Source organism: Notolepis coatsorum (genome assembly GCF_963971535.1).
Source record: "Notolepis coatsorum genome assembly, chromosome: 4".
Classification (NCBI taxonomy): Eukaryota; Metazoa; Chordata; class Actinopteri; order Aulopiformes; family Paralepididae; genus Notolepis; species Notolepis coatsorum.
Genome location: NC_140168.1, coordinates 85,671,864 through 85,693,319, shown reverse-complemented (window position 1 = coordinate 85,693,319; position 21,456 = coordinate 85,671,864). Strand labels below are relative to the sequence as shown.

At 52.3% G+C, this 21,456-nt stretch overlaps 1 protein-coding gene across 1 annotated transcript in view; it reads right to left on the bottom strand.

The window, feature by feature from the left end:
* The window catches only part of LOC311226592 (tripartite motif-containing protein 16-like), a gene marked incomplete at both ends in the record, with an annotated part of 86,723 nt that extends 65,939 nt beyond the window's left edge, over positions 1-20,784 (bottom strand). Inside the window, one exon of the mRNA XM_084312012.1 lies at positions 19,122-20,784. Coding sequence (XP_084168138.1) covers positions 19,122-20,784 — 1,663 coding nt within the window. The remainder of the gene's footprint in view (positions 1-19,121) is intronic.
* Between the last annotated feature and the right edge of the window lie 672 nt (positions 20,785-21,456).

Genomic DNA, 21,456 nt, shown 5'->3' with positions numbered 1-21,456 from the left:
ACTAGAGGGCCCACCACGTCGAGGGCAATTCTTGAGAATGGGGTCTCAATGATGGGCAGCGGGATCAGAGGATTTTTATATTGTACCTTTGGTGCTGCGCGTTGACACTCTGGGCAGCTCCTGCAGTAGTCCTCTACCGCTCTCTTCATGCCCGGCCAGTGGAAACGCGCCCTTATGCGCTCCATGGTTTTGTCCACGCCCAGGTGCGCTCCGAGGATATGTGAATGCGCTAGCTGGAGTACAGTGGGAATAAAGAATTTCGGCACCAGCAATAGATCTCTAACCTCATCATTCTTTTTTACGACTTGGTACAGCAATTGTCTTTTTATTGTAAAGTGAGGATATGACAGGTTACTCACCCCCTCCACTGGATTTCCATCTATGGTTTTGATATTCGCCCGGGCCTGCGTTAAGTTTGGGTCTTCCAGCTGGGCCGTTCCGAACTGACCCGCCAGGTCCCTCCCCACCTCGTCCGCCTGGGGGAACTCCGCAAATGGGTCCTCGTCACTGCTATCCGTCTCGGGGCCCGCTTGGGGCGCCGGCGCGTCGTCACCCACCCCTGATGCCGTCTCTGTCTCACTCCCCGGTATATTCAGGGGTTCCGGCGCGTCGTCACCTACATCTGATGCCGTCTCAGTCTCACTCCCCGTTACGTTCAGAGCACACACCTTCGGCTGACGTAACCCTTTCCTCTTCCTCGGTTTACCCGTAGAGGGTGGGGTGCGCGGGGAGATGACGGCTGAGCATAGCTGGCGATACAGGGGGCAGTCTCGACCAATCAGCAGCGCTACCGGCAGGTTAGGTATGACGCCGGCTGTCATCGAGCAGACCCCCTTGGTGGTTGTCAGGGTGATCTGCGCTGTAGGATACAACTTTGTGTCCCCGTGCACACAGGACACTGACACTTGCGGAGCCTCTGCGTCGCAGTGTGCCAAATGGGGCTGAACCAGCGTTATGACACTACCCGAGTCCAGGAGCGCTACGGCATCTTTGTCGTTGACGCGCATGGGTAAAAGTGTCGCCGATGTTTCCTTATGGGCCCAACAGGCTGCGCCATAATTGCACGTCTTTCCGCGGGGGTCTGAAGCTGCCGCCGATGGCATGGACACATCCCGGCCTGGGCAGTTCCACGAGAGATGCCCGGGCTCGCCGCAGTCATAGCAGCGTCTTTGGTCCTGGTCGAACAGCAGTCTTCTTCGGGGTAGTTCGGGATCACCTGCGTTCCCTACCCGGCCCCTTGGGCTGGGCTCGTCGGGACCCCTCCTTGTTCTCGGCCGCTCTGGCTTTTCCCCTCGCCCCCCTTTGAGTAACTCCCGCGTTACCTGGTGGGCCTCCACAATATTCACCAGCTGCTCCACGGAGCGGGGGTCCGCTTGACTCGCCTGCTTCTTCGTGTCATAAGGGAGGGCTCTGACAAAGCGGTCCATAACAATCCGTTCCAAGACCGTGGGCCCTCCGGGGTCAGTCATTAGCCAGGCTCGGCTTATGCGGACTAGGTCGTGCATCTGGGAGCGCGGGGAGGCCTGTGCGTCATACACCCAGTCATGGAACCGCTGCGCACGGGACTGCAGACTATGGCCGTAACGGGACAAAATGTCCTGCTTTAGCCGAGTGTAGTTCTCGGCTTGCTCCGGTGGCAGGTCCTGGTAGGCCTTTTGCGCATTACCCGACAGGAAGGGGGCCAGCAGTCCCCCCCAGTCGTCTTCTGGCCAGCCCTCCCGGCCGGCGGTGCGCTCAAACGCTAGGAGATAGGCTTCTATATCCTCCTGCTCCGTCAGCTTGGGGATGAAGCGCCCCGGGGTTAGGCCGCGTCCCGGCGGCCCCTTCCTCCCGCCGGTGAGAGGCCATCCGCTGGAGCTCCGCGTGGATCATCCCCGTCTGTTTCCTCTGTTCTTGCAGGGCCTCTTCGTGCCGGGTCTGTTGTTCCATGCTCGCCTGTACGAGCTGCTGCACCAGCGCGTCCATGCTTTTTTTCCCGTTATTAAATATATATATATATTTTTTTTTTTATTTTTTTTTTTATTCTACTTCGATAAAGTCTATTGTTGTTTATTCCGCACCCCTGATTGCCAGTAGACTATGCCCGCATTCTCCACCACTGTGGCAATTCCAGGTGTAGGGGTGGCAGAATAAACAACACACAGACAGGTTGCAATTCCCAAAATCATGCTCTTTATTTTCTATTCAAATAATAACGGTTTGCTGGCGGTAATCTGTCGGCCGGGCGGCGTCTCCGCTCTGTGGCCTTTTGCCTTGCGCTGCTACGGGGGACTGAGAGGAGGCTCCTCGGCTCCATTAAGTCCCCCCTCCCCAACAGGCGCACCGCGCCGTGATTCGCTAATCACGTAATCACTCTGATGGGTCTTTAGTGACAGGTGCGTCCGGAAGCGGACGCCCAAACATGGGCAGCGCCCAGCCATTGGGTCGCCACATAGCGCCCATCAATCACCAAGCCCAGGGGTGGCTTGGGGTTGCCACAGTTTGTACTGGGCAGCTCCTAGTGGTCAACAGTGTCAGACTGTGGTTGTACTGGGCAGCTTCTAATATTTATATTATTGAATGTAGAGTATACTTATGTTTCTATGTTCATTCACTCACTCAGAGATCCAGAGCAGATTTCAAGGGCAAGCAGCCGTGTGTTTACTTGGTTTTATTGTATTTTCATTCTAATTATCCTAGCTTGTTTGGATCTAACCTGTGCATCTACTGTGCTTAATTGTCTTTGCTGTTGCTGCTTTGATGCCTGAACTCCCTTACGGGGGAATAATAAAAGGTTTATCTTATCTTATCAAACTTATAGTCAAGAACAAAAACAAAAAATAACAGATTTTAACAGCAAAATATAAATGTCATAATACAAAAGATGTTTGCATTTATGCCCATATTGTGAAATTTCATTGATAGGATGAAAGGATATTCTCCCCTATTCACCTGCAGTTTCGACTCCTGCCATCAGGGAGGAGGTACTTTCCCTAGGAGCGCCACATCAAACTTTTATTTTTTTTACCTTTATTTACCAGGGTAGGTGTTGTGAAGGGCCAGATTTGTGAGGTTTTGCCCGCTGCTCACCACCTTTTCTCTGTTTCTTTAAAGCCTACTGTTAGAAATTCCCTTCTCACTCACTCTCTCTAGCCCCCACCCTCTCGTTCTTTACTCTCGTTTACTCTCAGTGGCCACACCTGGACTATTATCAATTACCTCTCGCACCTGTGGTGGCAGGCTAATTAGTTCCCCGGTGGGCTTTAAATACCAGGGCGCTTCCCCTCGTTTCGGCGTGGGGTCGTGTTGTATACTTGCCGAGTCATATTCTCTAAACATCTAGACTCTTTCGGGAGATCCTCTGTCTGCCTATGCTGTTTTATCTCCGGCGTGAGACGAGGTGCAAGCTTTGGCCACCTGTCGCCGTTTGCCTGGAGGGAGACATTGTACTGCGCTCTCTAATCCTCTACGGGAGGTATTCCAGTGTTCCACTCCAGACCAGCGCGCCAGATGCGCTCAAGCCTTCGTCTGCTGTCGCCGTAGCCTGTGGAGGAGACTGTTCTGCGCTCCCTGTAACTTCCACGGGAGGCACCCCAGCGTTCCACTGCAGACCCCAGCGCAGCTGTTCGTCCTGACGCACATCCAGACCAGCGCGCCAGATGCGCTCAAGCCTTCGTCTGCTGTCGCCGTAGCCTGTGGAGGAGACTGTTCTGCGCTCCCTGTAACTTCCACGGGAGGCACCCCAGCGTTCCACTGCAGACCCCAGCGCAGCTGTTCGTCCTGACGCACATCTAGACCAACGCGCATCTTCCGGACCCTCGGGCTTGGCACGCTCTCCAGTCACCAGCGCGCAACGCGCATCTGCAAGGGCTTGGCACGCTCTCCAGTCACCAGCGCGCAACGCGCATCTTCAAGGGCTTGGCACGCTCTCCAGTCTCCAGCGCGCAACGCGCATCTTCAAGGGCTTGGCACGCTCTCCAGTCTCCAGCGCGCAACGCGCATCTTCAAGGGCTTGGCACGCTCTCCAGTCTCCAGCGCGCAACGCGCATCTTCCAAGGATCCTCGTGCTTGGCACACTCCTCCTCGCAGACGCACCCCGAGGCGTCTCTCGGTTCCGACGCGCACACCAAGGTGTGGCGCGCACTCTGTTCCTCGGCTCCGACAGCGGCTACCCGGTGGACGACACCCTCGCCACCGCCACTGTTCCGACGCGCACACCAAGGTGTGGCGCGCACTCTGTTCCTCGGCTCCGACAGCGGCTACCCGGTGGACGACACCCTCGCCACCGCCACTGTTCCGACGCGCACACCAAGGTGTGGCGCGCACTCTGTTCCTCGGCTCCGACAGCGGCTACCCGGTGGACGACACCCTCGCCACCGCCACTGTTCCAGCACTCTGTTCCTCGGCTCCGACAGCGGCTACCCGGTGGACGATACCCTCGCCACCGCCACTGTTCCAGCACTCTGTCCCTCGGCTCGGACAGCCAGCCACCCGGTGGCGATGCCCTCGCCCCGCTGCTGTCCCTGTACCATTACGCTTACGCCTGGGTGAGTTTTGATTGTGATGTCACTCACCCAGCGTAGTGCCCTTGCCCCCGTTCCCGCTGCTGTCCCTGTACCTTTACGCATACGCCTGGGTGAGTTTTGATTGTGATGTCACTCACTCAGCGTAGTGCCCTTGCCCCCGTTCCCGCTGCTGTCCCTGTACCTTTACGCATACGCCTGGGTGAGTTTTGATTGTGATGTCACTCACTCAGCGTAATGCCTCTTGCCCCCGTTCCCGCTGCTGTCCCTGTACCTTTACGCATACGCCTGGGTGAGTTTTGATTGTGATGTCACTCACTCAGCGTAATGCCTCTTGCCCCCGTTCCCGCTGCTGTCCCTGTACCTTTACGCATACGCCTGGGTGAGTTTTGATTGTGATGTCACTCACTCAGCGTAATGCCTCTTGCCCCCGTTCCCGCTGCTGTTCCTGCACCATTACGCATACGCCTGGGTGAGTTTTGATTGTTATGTCACTCACCCAGCGTATTGCCTCCTTTAGTTCTCACTTAGTTATTAGTTTGGACATTTCATCTCCCACTCTGTTTTGTTCTCTCGTGGATATTATTTTGGACATTTCATCTCCCACTGTGTGTTTGTTCACACGAAGATAGTATTTACTTTGTTACTTTGTTATTTGGACTGTTCTGCATCTGCTCTGTTTTTTCCCTTTGAATATTAACCCTCTCCTCTGTTCTGCAGAGCGGCCCAGATGTTTCCCACCAGTCCCCAGTTCCTCCCTGTCCCCAGCCCGCCTCCGCGGTTCTCTGTCCCCAGTTCCTCCCTGTTCCCCAGCCCGCCTCCGCGGGCCTCAGTCCCCTCTGTCCCTAGTTTCTCCTAGTCCCTAGTCCTCTATCCCTAGTTCTCCTAGTCCCTAGTCCTCTATCCCTAGCTCTCCTAGTCCCTAGTCCTCTCTCCCTAGTTCTCCTTGTCCCTAGTTTCTCCTAGTCCCTAGTCCTCTATCCCTAGTTCTCCTAGTCCCTAGTCCTTTCCCTAGCTCTCCTAGTCCCTAGTCCTCTCTCCCTAGTTCTCCTTGTCCCTAGTTTACCTAGTCTCTAGTTCCTCTGTCCCTAGGCGTTCCCTTAACCTTCCCTTAGGCGTTCCCTTACTTTCCCATAGTGTTCCCTTTTCCTGCCCGCCTCTTAAAGGCACTTTACCTTCCCCTCTTGTGTTATTTCCAGTGTTTTGTGTTTTCTCCCTTAAAGGGACAGTGCCCTTTTTCCCTGTTCTAAATAAATATCTGTTTCTTGGCAAACCACCATACCTGTCTTGTGTTGTGCGATTGGGGTCGGTTACAAACCATAACAGTACGACCCCACCAAATCGACGACCCCAGCCAGCACAGACGGTGTATGTTGAGTTTGCCTTTTTTTTTCTTGTTCCCTCTAGCTCCCCTGTTAGCCCAGTTTAGCTTCCTTGTTAGTCCTGTTTAGCTCCCTTGTTAGCCGGTTAGCTCCCCTGTTAGCCCTGTTTTGACCCCCCTGGCAGCTAACCCAGTCCCTCAGCAGAGCCCCAGTCTGCTAGCTTGGCCCCGGCTGCTAGCACAGCCTCTATGTTAATGCAGCCTTGCAGCTGGCATAGGCCCTGTAGCTAGCCAGGCCCAAGCAGCTAACCCGGTCCCTCTGCATGGCCTCCACTTTTTTGTGTAGAATCTCACACAGCTAGGACTGTCCTTCCAGCTAGGTTGTGCTCTCATGCTGGTCCAGCCCTGTCTGCCAGCCTAGCTCCGGCAGCTAGCGCAGCCTCTATGTTGATGTAGCAGTACAGCTAGCATAGGCCCTGTAGCTATCAGTGCCCTGGCAGCTACCCTTTCCCTCTGCTAGCCTGGCTCCGGCAGCTTGCGCAGCCTCTATGTTGATGTAGCAGTACAGCTAGCATAGGCCCTGTAGCTATCAGTGCCCTGGCAGCTAACCTTCCCTCTGCTAGCCCTTTCCCGGTGCTTCTATGGTTACCCCTTAGCTACCCTGCTCGCCCCTTAGTTCCTCTAGACCAGTTCCCCCAGTTGCCCCTCTGCTACCCTAGTTACCCCTCGGCGACCCTGTTTCTTTTGCTAGCCCCACTCTTGTGGTGGCTTCCCCTGCTGGCTTGGCCAGTACCTCTTGTTTTGCCCCCTGCCACTCTGTCTGTATTTGTTTTGGGTCGCCAGGTGGCTCCCGTTGAGGGGGGGGTACTGTGAGGTTTTGCCCGCTGCTCACCACCTTTTCTCTGTTTCTTTAAAGCCTACTGTTAGAAATTCCCTTCTCACTCACTCTCTCTAGCCCCCACCCTCTCGTTCTTTACTCTCGTTTACTCTCAGTGGCCACACCTGGACTATTATCAATTACCTCTCGCACCTGTGGTGGCAGGCTAATTAGTTCCCCGGTGGGCTTTAAATACCAGGGCGCTTCCCCTCGTTTCGGCGTGGGGTCGTGTTGTATACTTGCCGAGTCATATTCTCTAAACATCTAGACTCTTTCGGGAGATCCTCTGTCTGCCTATGCTGTTTTATCTCCGGCGTGAGACGAGGTGCAAGCTTTGGCCACCTGTCGCCGTTTGCCTGGAGGGAGACATTGTACTGCGCTCTCTAATCCTCTACGGGAGGTATTCCAGTGTTCCACTCCAGACCAGCGCGCCAGATGCGCTCAAGCCTTCGTCTGCTGTCGCCGTAGCCTGTGGAGGAGACTGTTCTGCGCTCCCTGTAACTTCCACGGGAGGCACCCCAGCGTTCCACTGCAGACCCCAGCGCAGCTGTTCGTCCTGACGCACATCCAGACCAGCGCGCCAGATGCGCTCAAGCCTTCGTCTGCTGTCGCCGTAGCCTGTGGAGGAGACTGTTCTGCGCTCCCTGTAACTTCCACGGGAGGCACCCCAGCGTTCCACTGCAGACCCCAGCGCAGCTGTTCGTCCTGACGCACATCTAGACCAACGCGCATCTTCCGGACCCTCGGGCTTGGCACGCTCTCCAGTCACCAGCGCGCAACGCGCATCTGCAAGGGCTTGGCACGCTCTCCAGTCACCAGCGCGCAACGCGCATCTTCAAGGGCTTGGCACGCTCTCCAGTCTCCAGCGCGCAACGCGCATCTTCAAGGGCTTGGCACGCTCTCCAGTCTCCAGCGCGCAACGCGCATCTTCAAGGGCTTGGCACGCTCTCCAGTCTCCAGCGCGCAACGCGCATCTTCCAAGGATCCTCGTGCTTGGCACACTCCTCCTCGCAGACGCACCCCGAGGCGTCTCTCGGTTCCGACGCGCACACCAAGGTGTGGCGCGCACTCTGTTCCTCGGCTCCGACAGCGGCTACCCGGTGGACGACACCCTCGCCACCGCCACTGTTCCGACGCGCACACCAAGGTGTGGCGCGCACTCTGTTCCTCGGCTCCGACAGCGGCTACCCGGTGGACGACACCCTCGCCACCGCCACTGTTCCGACGCGCACACCAAGGTGTGGCGCGCACTCTGTTCCTCGGCTCCGACAGCGGCTATCCGGTGGACGACACCCTCGCCACCGCCACTGTTCCAGCACTCTGTTCCTCGGCTCCGACAGCGGCTACCCGGTGGACGATACCCTCGCCACCGCCACTGTTCCAGCACTCTGTCCCTCAGCTCGGACAGCCAGCCACCCGGTGGCGATGCCCTCGCCCCGCTGCTGTCCCTGTACCATTACGCTTACGCCTGGGTGAGTTTTGATTGTGATGTCACTCACCCAGCGTAGTGCCCTTGCCCCCGTTCCCGCTGCTGTCCCTGTACCTTTACGCATACGCCTGGGTGAGTTTTGATTGTGATGTCACTCACTCAGCGTAGTGCCCTTGCCCCCGTTCCCGCTGCTGTCCCTGTACCTTTACGCATACGCCTGGGTGAGTTTTGATTGTGATGTCACTCACTCAGCGTAATGCCTCTTGCCCCCGTTCCCGCTGCTGTCCCTGTACCTTTACGCATACGCCTGGGTGAGTTTTGATTGTGATGTCACTCACTCAGCGTAATGCCTCTTGCCCCCGTTCCCGCTGCTGTCCCTGTACCTTTACGCATACGCCTGGGTGAGTTTTGATTGTGATGTCACTCACTCAGCGTAATGCCTCTTGCCCCCGTTCCCGCTGCTGTTCCTGCACCATTACGCATACGCCTGGGTGAGTTTTGATTGTTATGTCACTCACCCAGCGTATTGCCTCCTTTAGTTCTCACTTAGTTATTAGTTTGGACATTTCATCTCCCACTCTGTTTTGTTCTCTCGTGGATATTATTTTGGACATTTCATCTCCCACTGTGTGTTTGTTCACACGAAGATAGTATTTACTTTGTTACTTTGTTATTTGGACTGTTCTGCATCTGCTCTGTTTTTTCCCTTTGAATATTAACCCTCTCCTCTGTTCTGCAGAGCGGCCCAGATGTTTCCCACCAGTCCCCAGTTCCTCCCTGTCCCCAGCCCGCCTCCGCGGTTCTCTGTCCCCAGTTCCTCCCTGTTCCCCAGCCCGCCTCCGCGGGCCTCAGTCCCCTCTGTCCCTAGTTTCTCCTAGTCCCTAGTCCTCTATCCCTAGTTCTCCTAGTCCCTAGTCCTCTATCCCTAGCTCTCCTAGTCCCTAGTCCTCTCTCCCTAGTTCTCCTTGTCCCTAGTTTCTCCTAGTCCCTAGTCCTCTATCCCTAGTTCTCCTAGTCCCTAGTCCTTTCCCTAGCTCTCCTAGTCCCTAGTCCTCTCTCCCTAGTTCTCCTTGTCCCTAGTTTACCTAGTCTCTAGTTCCTCTGTCCCTAGGCGTTCCCTTAACCTTCCCTTAGGCGTTCCCTTACTTTCCCATAGTGTTCCCTTTTCCTGCCCGCCTCTTAAAGGCACTTTACCTTCCCCTCTTGTGTTATTTCCAGTGTTTTGTGTTTTCTCCCTTAAAGGGACAGTGCCCTTTTTCCCTGTTCTAAATAAATATCTGTTTCTTGGCAAACCACCATACCTGTCTTGTGTTGTGCGATTGGGGTCGGTTACAAACCATAACAAGATTAAACCGAATATATATATTTATTTATATATATATATTTAATTGTATTTGTATATTCTCTAATATTCCCTGATATCCCTTGTATATTCCTTGTACAATATGCATTGAATATCCATTCTAGCCTACTGAACATCCCATAATAGTCTCCATTCTACTATTGGTCGAGACCTTGGTGCCAGGCTGCCATACCCCTCAGACCCAGTTCAAACGTACCGCTCAACATGTACGAACAAGTCCTAGTTCCGCGTAGGAATCTGGCTACCGCACCACTAATGGGACTATTTGTTCATAGTGCGTATATATACTGCGCTACTAAAGTAGGACTTCCTTTTCAGTCCAGTTTCTTACCCTCCAATAGAGTCACAGACGTAAAGCCTCCCCGCGACGCCACGTGTGGGAGTAAGGCCAAGTTCGGCTTACCATCGGTATTGAGACATCGTGTATATTAATATTTGAATAGTCATATTTGGCACTATATCGTCGAGTTGGACGTAGTCTATTAAGCTAATAATAGTCTGTTAATATATAGTGCTTCGTGCGGTGAAAATACTACCGTAGTCAGTACCCCATCGTTTCGGGCAGAGAACTGGCTGCTTATCCAGGGTGGTTGACCCCACGTGAAGCTGCACCCGAGGAGCCCCAGAGCCGACGAGCGAGTGGACCTGTATACCGGATTATTCTACTGACGACAGCCCGCCTTCCCAGGCACGGATTATGCTTTGTATACGTTGATTATTCCATGGATAAAGACCCCCGACACTGCCGTGTGTTGGAACCCCCCCCCCCCCTGGAGAGGACGCAAGGTGAGGAGACGCTCTGCAAGACGAGGTCGCTTCACGTCTCTCCTCCGTGGACCGGAGGACGCCGGCCCACAAAGAGTCCATCTGCTTTCATCTGTGGTCCAAGGATCGCCGGCGCATTGAACGGCACTACAGTGGGTTCACCTGGGATACCCTTGGCCGGATGAGGCAGCCGGATTCTACCCCCCCCCCCCCTTCCTACTCCTGTCGGCTTACAAGCGACCGGATTAACCCCCCCCCTAGTGTATCCAGTCTATAATCATTAAAGTATCATTGCTTTTATTCCTTAACTATTCCAGGTCGTATATGTACCACCTGCGCCTTCAGAGATTGGACATTCTCTATTGATATACCGACGAATACTCTTGCCATAAAAGTGCATACTAATTCCCATTCATAAATGTGATTGATTTGATTAAGTGCTTGCTCTACACACCATCGCTGTGTAGAAATAAAGACCTATTTCTAATTCGTACATTTGTGTTGGATCCGTTTCATCTACGTGACAGTGTTCATCATAATATATTTATGCCGAGTACTGGGTGGCCGAATATTAAGTACAAAGGTAGTGGTAGTAAGTATCATATCTAGTAATACAGTCAGGGAATTGTACCCCTCAGTTACAATTGGTCCTTCGAGCCGGAGGGTAATCAGTGTAATATTAATATAGTGTTATTAATATTGAAATGGCCTATGATGAACACTCCACGAAACGATCCTCCTAACCAACACCCGCAGCGCGAACGACGGCTCCCTCAGTACTTAGAGGCTTACGCTGTCAGTCAACAACCTAGTCTTCTACTAACAGTAAACGCGGTAAAACTAGAAAGTAAAAGTATGTCTAACCCCAACGCCCAGACTACCCCGACCATAGAGGCCCCTACGGGTTCTAATGTAACTGACCAAGTTCACGGTGGGGACCAGTGGGAACCAGACATGACTTCACACCCCGCCAGTACTGAAGAAGTAGTCCCCGATGAGTCCCGGGAGGAATACAACGCTACCGAGAGAGAACTCGGCACGGAAGAAGACGGGGAGAGCACCGTGGAGATAGAGCTCCAAGGCTCCGCAAGGAGTACCCCGAGGGAAGGCTCCCCTATACAACCGCCTTCTCCCAGCGAGGCAGAGAGGACCCTACAGCAGGCCTTCCTCATCAGCCTGAACGCCGCTGCTGAACGCGACCGACTGCAGATCCAGCAGCGGAGCGAAGAAGAGCATATACGTCTAGAAATAAGACGCATTCAGAGGGAAGAGAATGTGGCCCGAGACCGAGCAGACAGCCAGCGAGCAGCTGCTGGTGCTCTACGGGACGCAGAGCGCGACAGACAGCAAGCGCAACTAATAGAACAGCTGATCAGACGGACAACACCCTCTCCCTCCGCCAGAGGCTCCAGGAACTCGTCTAGACACACCTCCAGGGCGGCATCCCCTAGCCGAGTAAACAACCCTGAACTTGACCAACAGACGAGGTCTATACCCCCCACAGACCACCTCCCCCCACCGGTCCAAGCGAGACCTAGCAACCGGGAAGGAGCAGCATATCCTGTGGAGAGGCTAAACCAGAGACTACAAGCACTGGATGACCTAACTGAAGACGAAGAGGAAGAGGAGGAGAACCACGCCCGACGACAGCACAGTACTCTACCGGACCAGGAGGTCCGGTACAGCCCAGGCTATACTCCCGCGGAGCTGCGCTACAGACCCCCGACTCTATACACGGGTGAGCACGACGCACGACCCGCACCGAGGAACAGCACCTGGACAAGCGGGCCATGGTACACTGCCGGTACCAGCCCATACCAAGGAGCGGGAGGAGACTCGCCTAGGAGGCCTCTCCCCCAACGCTCGCCGATGTATCCACAGTCAGCGTCATACATTGGCACGCCTATGGTACCCGACTTCACCCAAGAGAACCGGGCCCAGTATACAGAACTCCGCATGTGTCTGGAGACCATGTTGGTGGATGTATTGGATGAACGACACAAATACGCCATCCTACTGAAGCACTTAAAGGTACCCCGCGCACATAATATAGCGCTCGCCTACGCGACTTCCACCACCCCATACACAGCAGCGCTGGTAGCATTGGACCAGAGGTATGGGCGCATATGGGATTACGTGATCCAGGAGATCCGACACATCGACCGCTTACCCCCAGCAATAGACAATCGAGCACTGGACGACCTGTCCATCAGAGTGCAGTCCCTGGTAGGGATGTTGGGAGCGCAGAGAGAGAAGGGGAGGCATGAACTTTACGCCAACTCAAATGTGGAAAGGATCTTGGAGAAGCTGCCGCCCGCTCGACAGGAGCGTTTTAGGCGACAGAGAGACCACCGAGACCCGAATGGCCCCGAACCGAACCTCCTCGATCTAGCAGACTTCCTGGCGAGAGAAGTCAGCAGCCTACGGCTAGATACATTCGGACGGAGCACCCCTGGCTCCAGAGAAGGAACCAGACGACTAAATGATGGAAGAAGATCGGTGACTGTGATGCACCAATCGGAGTCAGTACCGAGCAGCAGGAGCCACAGTACCCCCTCCAGAACGGAGAAGTGGAAGATAGTGTGCCCCTACTGTGAGAAAGAACACTGGCTAGCGCAATGTGACTCCTTCCCCAAGCTGAACGCGGAGGAAGCAAGTCAATGGATAAAGTCCAACAAGCGCTGTTTTCGCTGTGCGCGCTCACACATGGCAGCCGAATGCCGCTTAAAGAAAAGGTGCACCAAGTGCGATGGAGCCCATCTGGACATACTTCACGACAGTAACAGACGGCGCCCTTCACCCGCACCATCCAGCAGCAAAGCGAGCGTCATGTACATCGATCCCGCCAGCAGCAGTGGAGCCCGAGTACTCCTAAAAGTAGTGCGTGTGACACTAAGCTACCAGAATAAAGTCCTGGACACTTACGCCGTCCTCGATGACGGGTCAGAGAAGACCCTTCTGCTCGCCTCCGCTGCGGCCCAGCTAGGGCTGCGGGGAAGCGAAACCCAAATGACAATTCGGACAATAAGACGAGATTTGAAGACGATAAAGGGCGAGAATGTCTCATTCTCTATCGCAGCAAGCGGCCAGCCTGAGCGACGGTACCAGATTACAGACGCTTTCACCAGCCAAGAAATAGGACTGTCGCGGTACACATACCCCGTCGCCAAGCTGATGGAGAAATATGCACATCTGCGCAAGTTACCGATCCCGCTCATAGACAATGCTATGCCGACCCTGTTGATAGGCTCCGACCATGCAGACCTCATTGTCCCGATAGACCGGGTTCATACCGGACCCCGAGGCTGTCCTGCAGCAGTCGAGACCCGTTTGGGATGGACTCTCCAAGGCCCGCTCGCCAAATCTCTCAACCGAAGTACAGCCACTAGATGTCTCCACTCCCGAGTCACAGAGGGAGAAACCGCACTCCTGCAACACGTAGAGCGGCTATGGACCTTGGAACAAATGCCCTTTAAGAACGGAAAGAAAGACATTCGCTCTAAAGATGACATTTACGCCATTCACCTCCTCGAGACAGGGACCAAGAGAGTCCCGGTCAACGGCGTGTTGAGATACGCCACGCCACTCCTGCGGCGAGAAGGAATGCCTACTTTCCACGCCAAGACAGACGCCACAGAACGGTACCTGCTGAACACGGAGCGGCGCTTAGCCAAGAACCCCGCCCAAGAGAGTGTATACCGCGCTGAGATTGAGAAGCTCATCACAGCGGGACACGTCACAAAGATGGACATTAAAGAGGCTGACCAGACCACTGAATCGTGGTACGTGCCTCACCACAAGGTCCATCACAACGGTAAAGACCGCATAGTATTTAACTGCAGCTACCAGATCGGATCCCAAAATCTGAATAAAGAGTTACTGCCCGGTCCCACACTCGGCCCCTCCCTACTCGGCGTTCTACTCCGCTTCCGCCAGGAAAAGGTGGCCATCAGCGGGGACATTAAAGGAATGTTCCTGCAGGTGAGATTAGTAGAGGAGGACAAGCCCCTGTTACGGTTCCTATGGAGAGAGAAGCCAGGAGATGAGCACCCAGCCATCTACCAATGGGAAGTCCTCCCCTTCGGAACGACGTGCAGCCCCTGCTGTGCTACATTTGCACTACAGAAACATGTAGCAGAGGACCCAGCAGCGGACGAAGAGGTCCGACACAGCGTAAAGAACAGCTTCTACGTAGACAACTGTCTACAAAGCCTTTCAACCCAGGAAGAAGCCGAGGCTCTCCTGATTAAACTCCGCGCCTCATTGATCAAAGGCGGCTTTGACCTCAGGCAGTGGGCCAGCAGCGATCCGCAAGTACTGCGCAGCCTCTCCTCCGAGGACAAGGCAGCCAGCAGAGAGACCTGGATGGCTACAATCCCGGGAGAAGCCCAGGAGATGACCCTGGGATTGGTGTGGCGATTCAAAACAGATTCGCTTCACTACAGACACAAGCCCCTGACTACGGAGCAGGGAAGGCCGGCGGCGGCGCCGACCACCAGACGGAGTGTGTACACAACACTCGCCCGACAATATGACCCGCTAGGATGTATTCTACCGTACACCACCAGGGCAAAAATGATTGTACGAGCATTGTGGGACAAGGACCAGGGCTGGGACGACCCCATTCCCGCACACCTTGCATCCACCTGGAGAGAGTGGGAGATGGAGCTCCACTCACTCCCAGGCGTTAATATGCGCCGAAGCTACTTCCCACCCACGGTGAGGCCAGAGACATGTAAAATGGACTTACACGTCTTCAGTGACGCCTCAGAGGTCGCATACGGATCAGTAGCCTACTTGCGGGCCCAAGAAAGGGGGGGAGAGATCTACACAGCATTTGTCCTCGCCCGCTCGAGAATAGCCCCACGCAAGCAACAATCTATCCCACGTCTAGAGCTCTGCGCAGCCCTAGCCGGAGCGCACCTAGCCACGCTCATCCAACGTGAGCTCACCATACCGGTGTCTAGAACAATCCTGTGGTCAGATTCCACGACAGTACTCGCCTGGATCAAATCGGACTCATGCAAGTACAAAGTCTTCGTGGGAGTCAGAGTCACCGAGATTCAAGACTTAACCGAAGAGTTAACCGGAGAAACAGAGTGGCGCTACGTTGATACAAAACAGAACCCAGCTGACGTCATCACCCGGGGGATGCCCCTGGATGACCTCACCCGTCGCAATGTCTACAGTGACGGCCCAGCATTCCTAAAGCTCCCGGAAGGAGAGTGGCCCACGCCTATCCCGAGGGAAGCCAGTCAGGAGGAGGCTGAGAATAAGAAGCCTGTGTTCTGTGGATTGAGCACTGTTATCTCCGCAGACCCCAACACACTCCTGATGGGGCGGCTAGATCCTGCATTACCCCAGACAATGTACCGGCCTGAAGAAGCGAACGGCCGACGAATGTGGAGGTACAGCCAAGTATTAGCCGTTTTGGAACAGTTTCCTACTGCACTACCTACCGTCTCTACAGACCCGCCAGAAGTGGGTAAAGGAGAGAGACAATTTGACAGAAGGAACAGTCGTCATGATTATTGATCAATCACTGCCCAGAGCTATGTGGCCGGCCGGCCGCGTAAGCAAAGTGATCACCGGTGCCGACGGCAAGGTCCGAGCAGCTGAAGTGCTCGTCCAGGGTCGCACTTACACCCGTCCCGTGGCGAGGCTCATAGAACCGCCCCGACTCCCAGACACAATCGATGATGACCATGACCCTATAACCCTATGACTTTGTGAAGTTGACTGACCCCTACAGCAAACCCTTATGTGTAAATAGACAACGCGATTAATCTGTCTCTGCTTAACTGATTAGGTCTGGGACCAATCAGGGGGTGGCTGTTGTGAAGGGCCAGATTAAACCGAATATATATATTTATTTATATATATATATTTAATTGTATTTGTATATTCTCTAATATTCCCTGATATCCCTTGTATATTCCTTGTACAATATGCATTGAATATCCATTCTAGCCTACTGAACATCCCATAATAGTCTCCATTCTACTATTGGTCGAGACCTTGGTGCCAGGCTGCCATACCCCTCAGACCCAGTTCAAACGTACCGCTCAACATGTACGAACAAGTCCTAGTTCCGCGTAGGAATCTGGCTACCGCACCACTAATGGGACTATTTGTTCATAGTGCGTATATATACTGCGCTACTAAAGTAGGACTTCCTTTTCAGTCCAGTTTCTTACCCTCCAATAGAGTCACAGACGTAAAGCCTCCCCGCGACGCCACGTGTGGGAGTAAGGCCAAGTTCGGCTTACCATCGGTATTGAGACATCGTGTATATTAATATTTGAATAGTCATATTTGGCACTATATCGTCGAGTTGGACGTAGTCTATTAAGCTAATAATAGTCTGTTAATATATAGTGCTTCGTGCGGTGAAAATACTACCGTAGTCAGTACCCCATCGTTTCGGGCAGAGAACTGGCTGCTTATCCAGGGTGGTTGACCCCACGTGAAGCTGCACCCGAGGAGCCCCAGAGCCGACGAGCGAGTGGACCTGTATACCGGATTATTCTACCGACGACAGCCCGCCTTCCCAGGCACGGATTATGCTTTGTATACGTTGATTATTCCATGGATAAAGACCCCCGACACTGCCGTGTGTTGGAACCCCCCCCCCCTGGAGAGGACGCAAGGTGAGGAGACGCTCTGCAAGACGAGGTCGCTTCACGTCTCTCCTCCGTGGACCGGAGGACGCCGGCCCACAAAGAGTCCATCTGCTTTCATCTGTGGTCCAAGGATCGCCGGCGCATTGAACGGCACTACAGTGGGTTCACCTGGGATACCCTTGGCCGGATGAGGCAGCCGGATTCTACCCCCCCCCCCCTTCCTACTCCTGTCGGCTTACAAGCGACCGGATTAACCCCCCCCCTAGTGTATCCAGTCTATAATCATTAAAGTATCATTGCTTTTATTCCTTAACTATTCCAGGTCGTATATGTACCACCTGCGCCTTCAGAGATTGGACATTCTCTATTGATATACCGACGAATACTCTTGCCATAAAAGTGCATACTAATTCCCATTCATAAATGTGATTGATTTGATTAAGTGCTTGCTCTACACACCATCGCTGTGTAGAAATAAAGACCTATTTCTAATTCGTACATTTGTGTTGGATCCGTTTCATCTACGTGACAGTGTTCATCATAATATATTTATGCCGAGTACTGGGTGGCCGAATATTAAGTACAAAGGTAGTGGTAGTAAGTATCATATCTAGTAATACAGTCAGGGAATTGTACCCCTCAGTTACAGTAGGTTCTCTGAGCACGAATGCTCTTCTTCAGTAACGCCCTGCTTCACACTGACTCACACAGTTCCATTCACACCTGGGAGCCGCCCAGTACAACCACAGTCTGACACCGTTGGCCACTGAGCAACTCCACTGGAGCAGTTGGGGGTTAAGTGCCTTGCTCAAGGGCACTTCAGCCTGTTGGTATTGAGGGTATGGGAGAGTTATTCATTCACTTCCCCAATCCCCAGCCCAGATGTTTCCTGCCGGTCCGGGGGATCGAAACCGGCGACCTTCCGGTCACAAACCCGCTTCTCTAACCTTTAGCCACCGCTGCCAAAACTATTGCCCTCAACTCTTGGGTTCTTAAACAATTGTAATGGTAACAATGGCAACATTTTAGAAAGTATTTGCAGCTGATTGGAGATGATCTAGAATATGATCTAGAATTAAACCAGAATTGGTTTGGAACTCTAACTCGTTTCACTATTGAATTGCAATGGTAATGTTAGATTTCGACAGATTTCTCGTGTAGCACATGTAATGGAAATAGTGAGTTGAAGTAAATTCCTTTGCGTTGTGTTCAAAGTTCTATATTGAGGTTCAGTTGGTGAAACGGCAAGTTTCAAGCAAATATCCACACAGGTCCTTCTGGGTTTAGATGTCCACCTTTATTTAGTAAGAACAAAAGACAAAATGCACAATATTCAATGAATGGTCATTCTTCCTAAGTCAGCTCCTATCTACAGTGTAAAAAAGAAAACTGTAAAAAAAAAACTGTAAATGTCTGGCAGCAACGGTTGCCAAATACTTACTGTCAAATTACAGTCAAATCAAATACATTTACAGATTACAACCTTTATTTAATGGTTAATATTTGATAAAAGGTAATTAATTGTATTTTTATGACATTTACACTTAAAGTAGAAAAACAAAAGTAATATTTATTAAAATAAGTGAATTTCCCGTAATGTAAAAAGAAATATTACAGTGTAGGTCTGTCTCCCTGAAAGTCTACCACCAGAAGAACAACTCTCTCTCGCTCCTTGAGCTCTTGGGTTCAAGAGAAGGCCTTGAAAATAGAGTGTCCCGTATGAAGTGTCCCGGCTGCCCAGAGATACGAGGTGAGGGAAAAGGTTATAGGCTGACTCAACCTCCCCATGGAGGTCCGGCCACCACATTGTTACCAACCCCCCCTGGAACAGAGAGAGAAGGGACAGACCCAAATCCCACAGTAATTAAAAATGACCAAAGGTGATCAAATACAAATAAAATGGTTGCATATTGTTGTCCAACCTACCCGGAGTATGAAAATGACGATTTTTACTTCCCCACATGCAAAGGGACAGAGGTATTGAAGATGTGAATAAAATATGTGAATAATTATGAATTAATTATGCAAATATCCAATCAAACGTTACCCCGGTAGGCTAGAAACTAGAAACAAAGCAAAACATAGTGTATGTTATGTTTGTGTCCCTCAGAACAACGATAGAGTGACTGAGTGAATGTAACTCCTAATTACCTCATCTTTCACAACTCAGCAAACATCCTCAAGATCAATTTTAATCCAAAACGCTGGGTAGAGGAGCTGTGCATGTCCCTGATCTCTCACAAAACTCAGCCTCCCCATGGCTATATCGACACCAAAGTCCAGGATAGAGAGGCTGAGTGAATGTGGTGTTGACTCTGTGCAGGAGGGTCATTGTGTCAGAGACGCTGTAGAAGCACAGAGTTCCTGCCCTGTGATCCAGGTACACTCCTATTCTGGAGGACCAGGGGCCCGATACTGTTATTTTCTTGTTATTGTGGCTGAAGAAGATGTAATTACTTGGATTGGAATCTAAAGCCCAGGATTTGGAATTGCATCCAAATCCACAGTCCTCCTTAGTGCCTGTTCTACTAATGTCTTTGTAGGAGGCTGCTACATGAACCCCTCCACTACACTCCACCTCCCAGTAACAGCGTCCAGTCAGACCTTCTCTACCCAGAACCTGAGACCATTCAATAAATCTTTCTGGGTGATCAGGATATGACTGCTCTTGCTGTCTGTCCAGTGTTGCTTTTCTGTTCCCCTCAGACAAAGACAGACGTCTGTTTGTTGTGTTTGGGTCCAGTGTGATCGGAGAGTAATAGTGTAAGAAGTCAGCTCTGGTCTTGGGCTCTGGTGGTGGCAGTAAAACATTAACTGCATTCACTGTTGTTGAGATTCTGGGCCACTGCTCTTTCAGAACGTCCTCTAGTTGGTCTCTCAGCTTAGACACGACCTCAGTCACATCTGCAAAGTACAGGAGAGGAAGGACACTGATGCTGGGTAAGTCTGTAGACTCACTGGGACTGGAGAGGGAGGGGTAACTCTGTAGAAAGTGGATGTGGTCCTCTGTGTGTGAGAGCTGCTCCAGCTCAGTGTCTCTCCTCCTCAGGTCCGCTATCTCCTGCTCCAGTCTCTTCTGCAGTTCTTCAGCCTGAGTCACTGTGGTGCTCTGTTGGGCTCTGATGACCTTCTTCAGCTCAGAGCGCCTCGTCTCCAAGGAGCGTATCAGCTCAGTGAATATTCTCTCATTGTCCTCCACTGCTTTATCAGCAGAGCGATTGAGAGAATCAACAGCCTGTTGGGCCTCTTTGAGTCGCTTCTCTCTCTCCTGGACTTTTTGTTGGATTTTCTGCTGACTCATGCCAAGCTCTTTCTGTCTCTCTGTCCTTTCTGCTGCAGCTGATACTGTATCATGGCCTTTATGTTCATCCATGGAACACAAATAACAGATACACTGCTGATCAGTACGACAGAAAATCTTCATAGCTTCATCATGACGAGAGCAGGTGTTCTCCTGAAGCCGTGTGGAGGCTTTGACCAGCTTGTGTTTCTTTAATGGAGCTACAGTATAATGAGGCTGGAGGTGAGTTTCACAGAAAGAGGTCAGACATACCAGGCAGGACTTGAGGGCTTTCTGCTTTCTCCCAGTGCAGAAATCACAGACCACATCTCCAGGTCCAGCACAACAGTGATCAGGAGGAGCAGCTTGGAGTCCTGTCTTCCTTAGTTGTTCTATCACTTCAGCCAGCATGTTGTTTTTCTTCAGAACAGGCCTCGGATTAAAAGTCTCCCTGCACTGGGGACATGTGTAGATCCCCTTCTGATCATCTCGATCCCAGCAGTCTTTGATACAGCCCATACAGTAGCTGTGTCCACAGGGAATAGTTACCGGATCCTTCAGTAGATCCAGACAGATAGAACAGCAGAACTGGTCCCGGTCCAGATCAACTCCTTGCTTAGCCATTTTAACAACGGCACTCTTGTAGTGCCGAGAGATGGGAGTCGGAGACGGTGGCTTGCGGCAGAGCGAATAGTATTTATTGAGTACACCTACACGATGCAGTACGTTACTGGAAAGCTAGAATGACAGGAACTGCCACCGCTTAAATAAGAATGTTCGATGTCCTAGAATGTTCTACTATGACATCATCACAAACGTTCCAGAATGTTCGGGCGGAACTAATGTTCTAGAATGTTCTGCTATGACATCATCACAAACGTTCCAGAATGTTCGGGCCGAACTAATGTTCTAGAATGTTCCTAACAATAGTTCCGTGGGTGAATTATGTACCATCTACACTCTTAGGTTTTGTCTTCTCAGGAAGAGTAAACTCTGAACGCGTGTCAGGTGGGAGGTACTTCCTGGTTATAGAGTAGGTCAAGAGGCATGGTTTCTATCTTGAGCCCTTAATCGGCGTGGTTTATTATTCACATGGCAGAGCAGTTACACTACAGGTCTTCTCTCACTGAGAGACTGGGGGAAAGAGAAAGAATGGGAGGAGACATCTGTATTTATACTCGCCACATGGTGGTGTACCTGAGTGGCTCCTCCTAGAGCGCCCTCTAGTGGAAACAGTTATATATGCAGTTAGACAGTTACTGGTGGAAACAGTTATATAATGCAGTTAGACAGTTA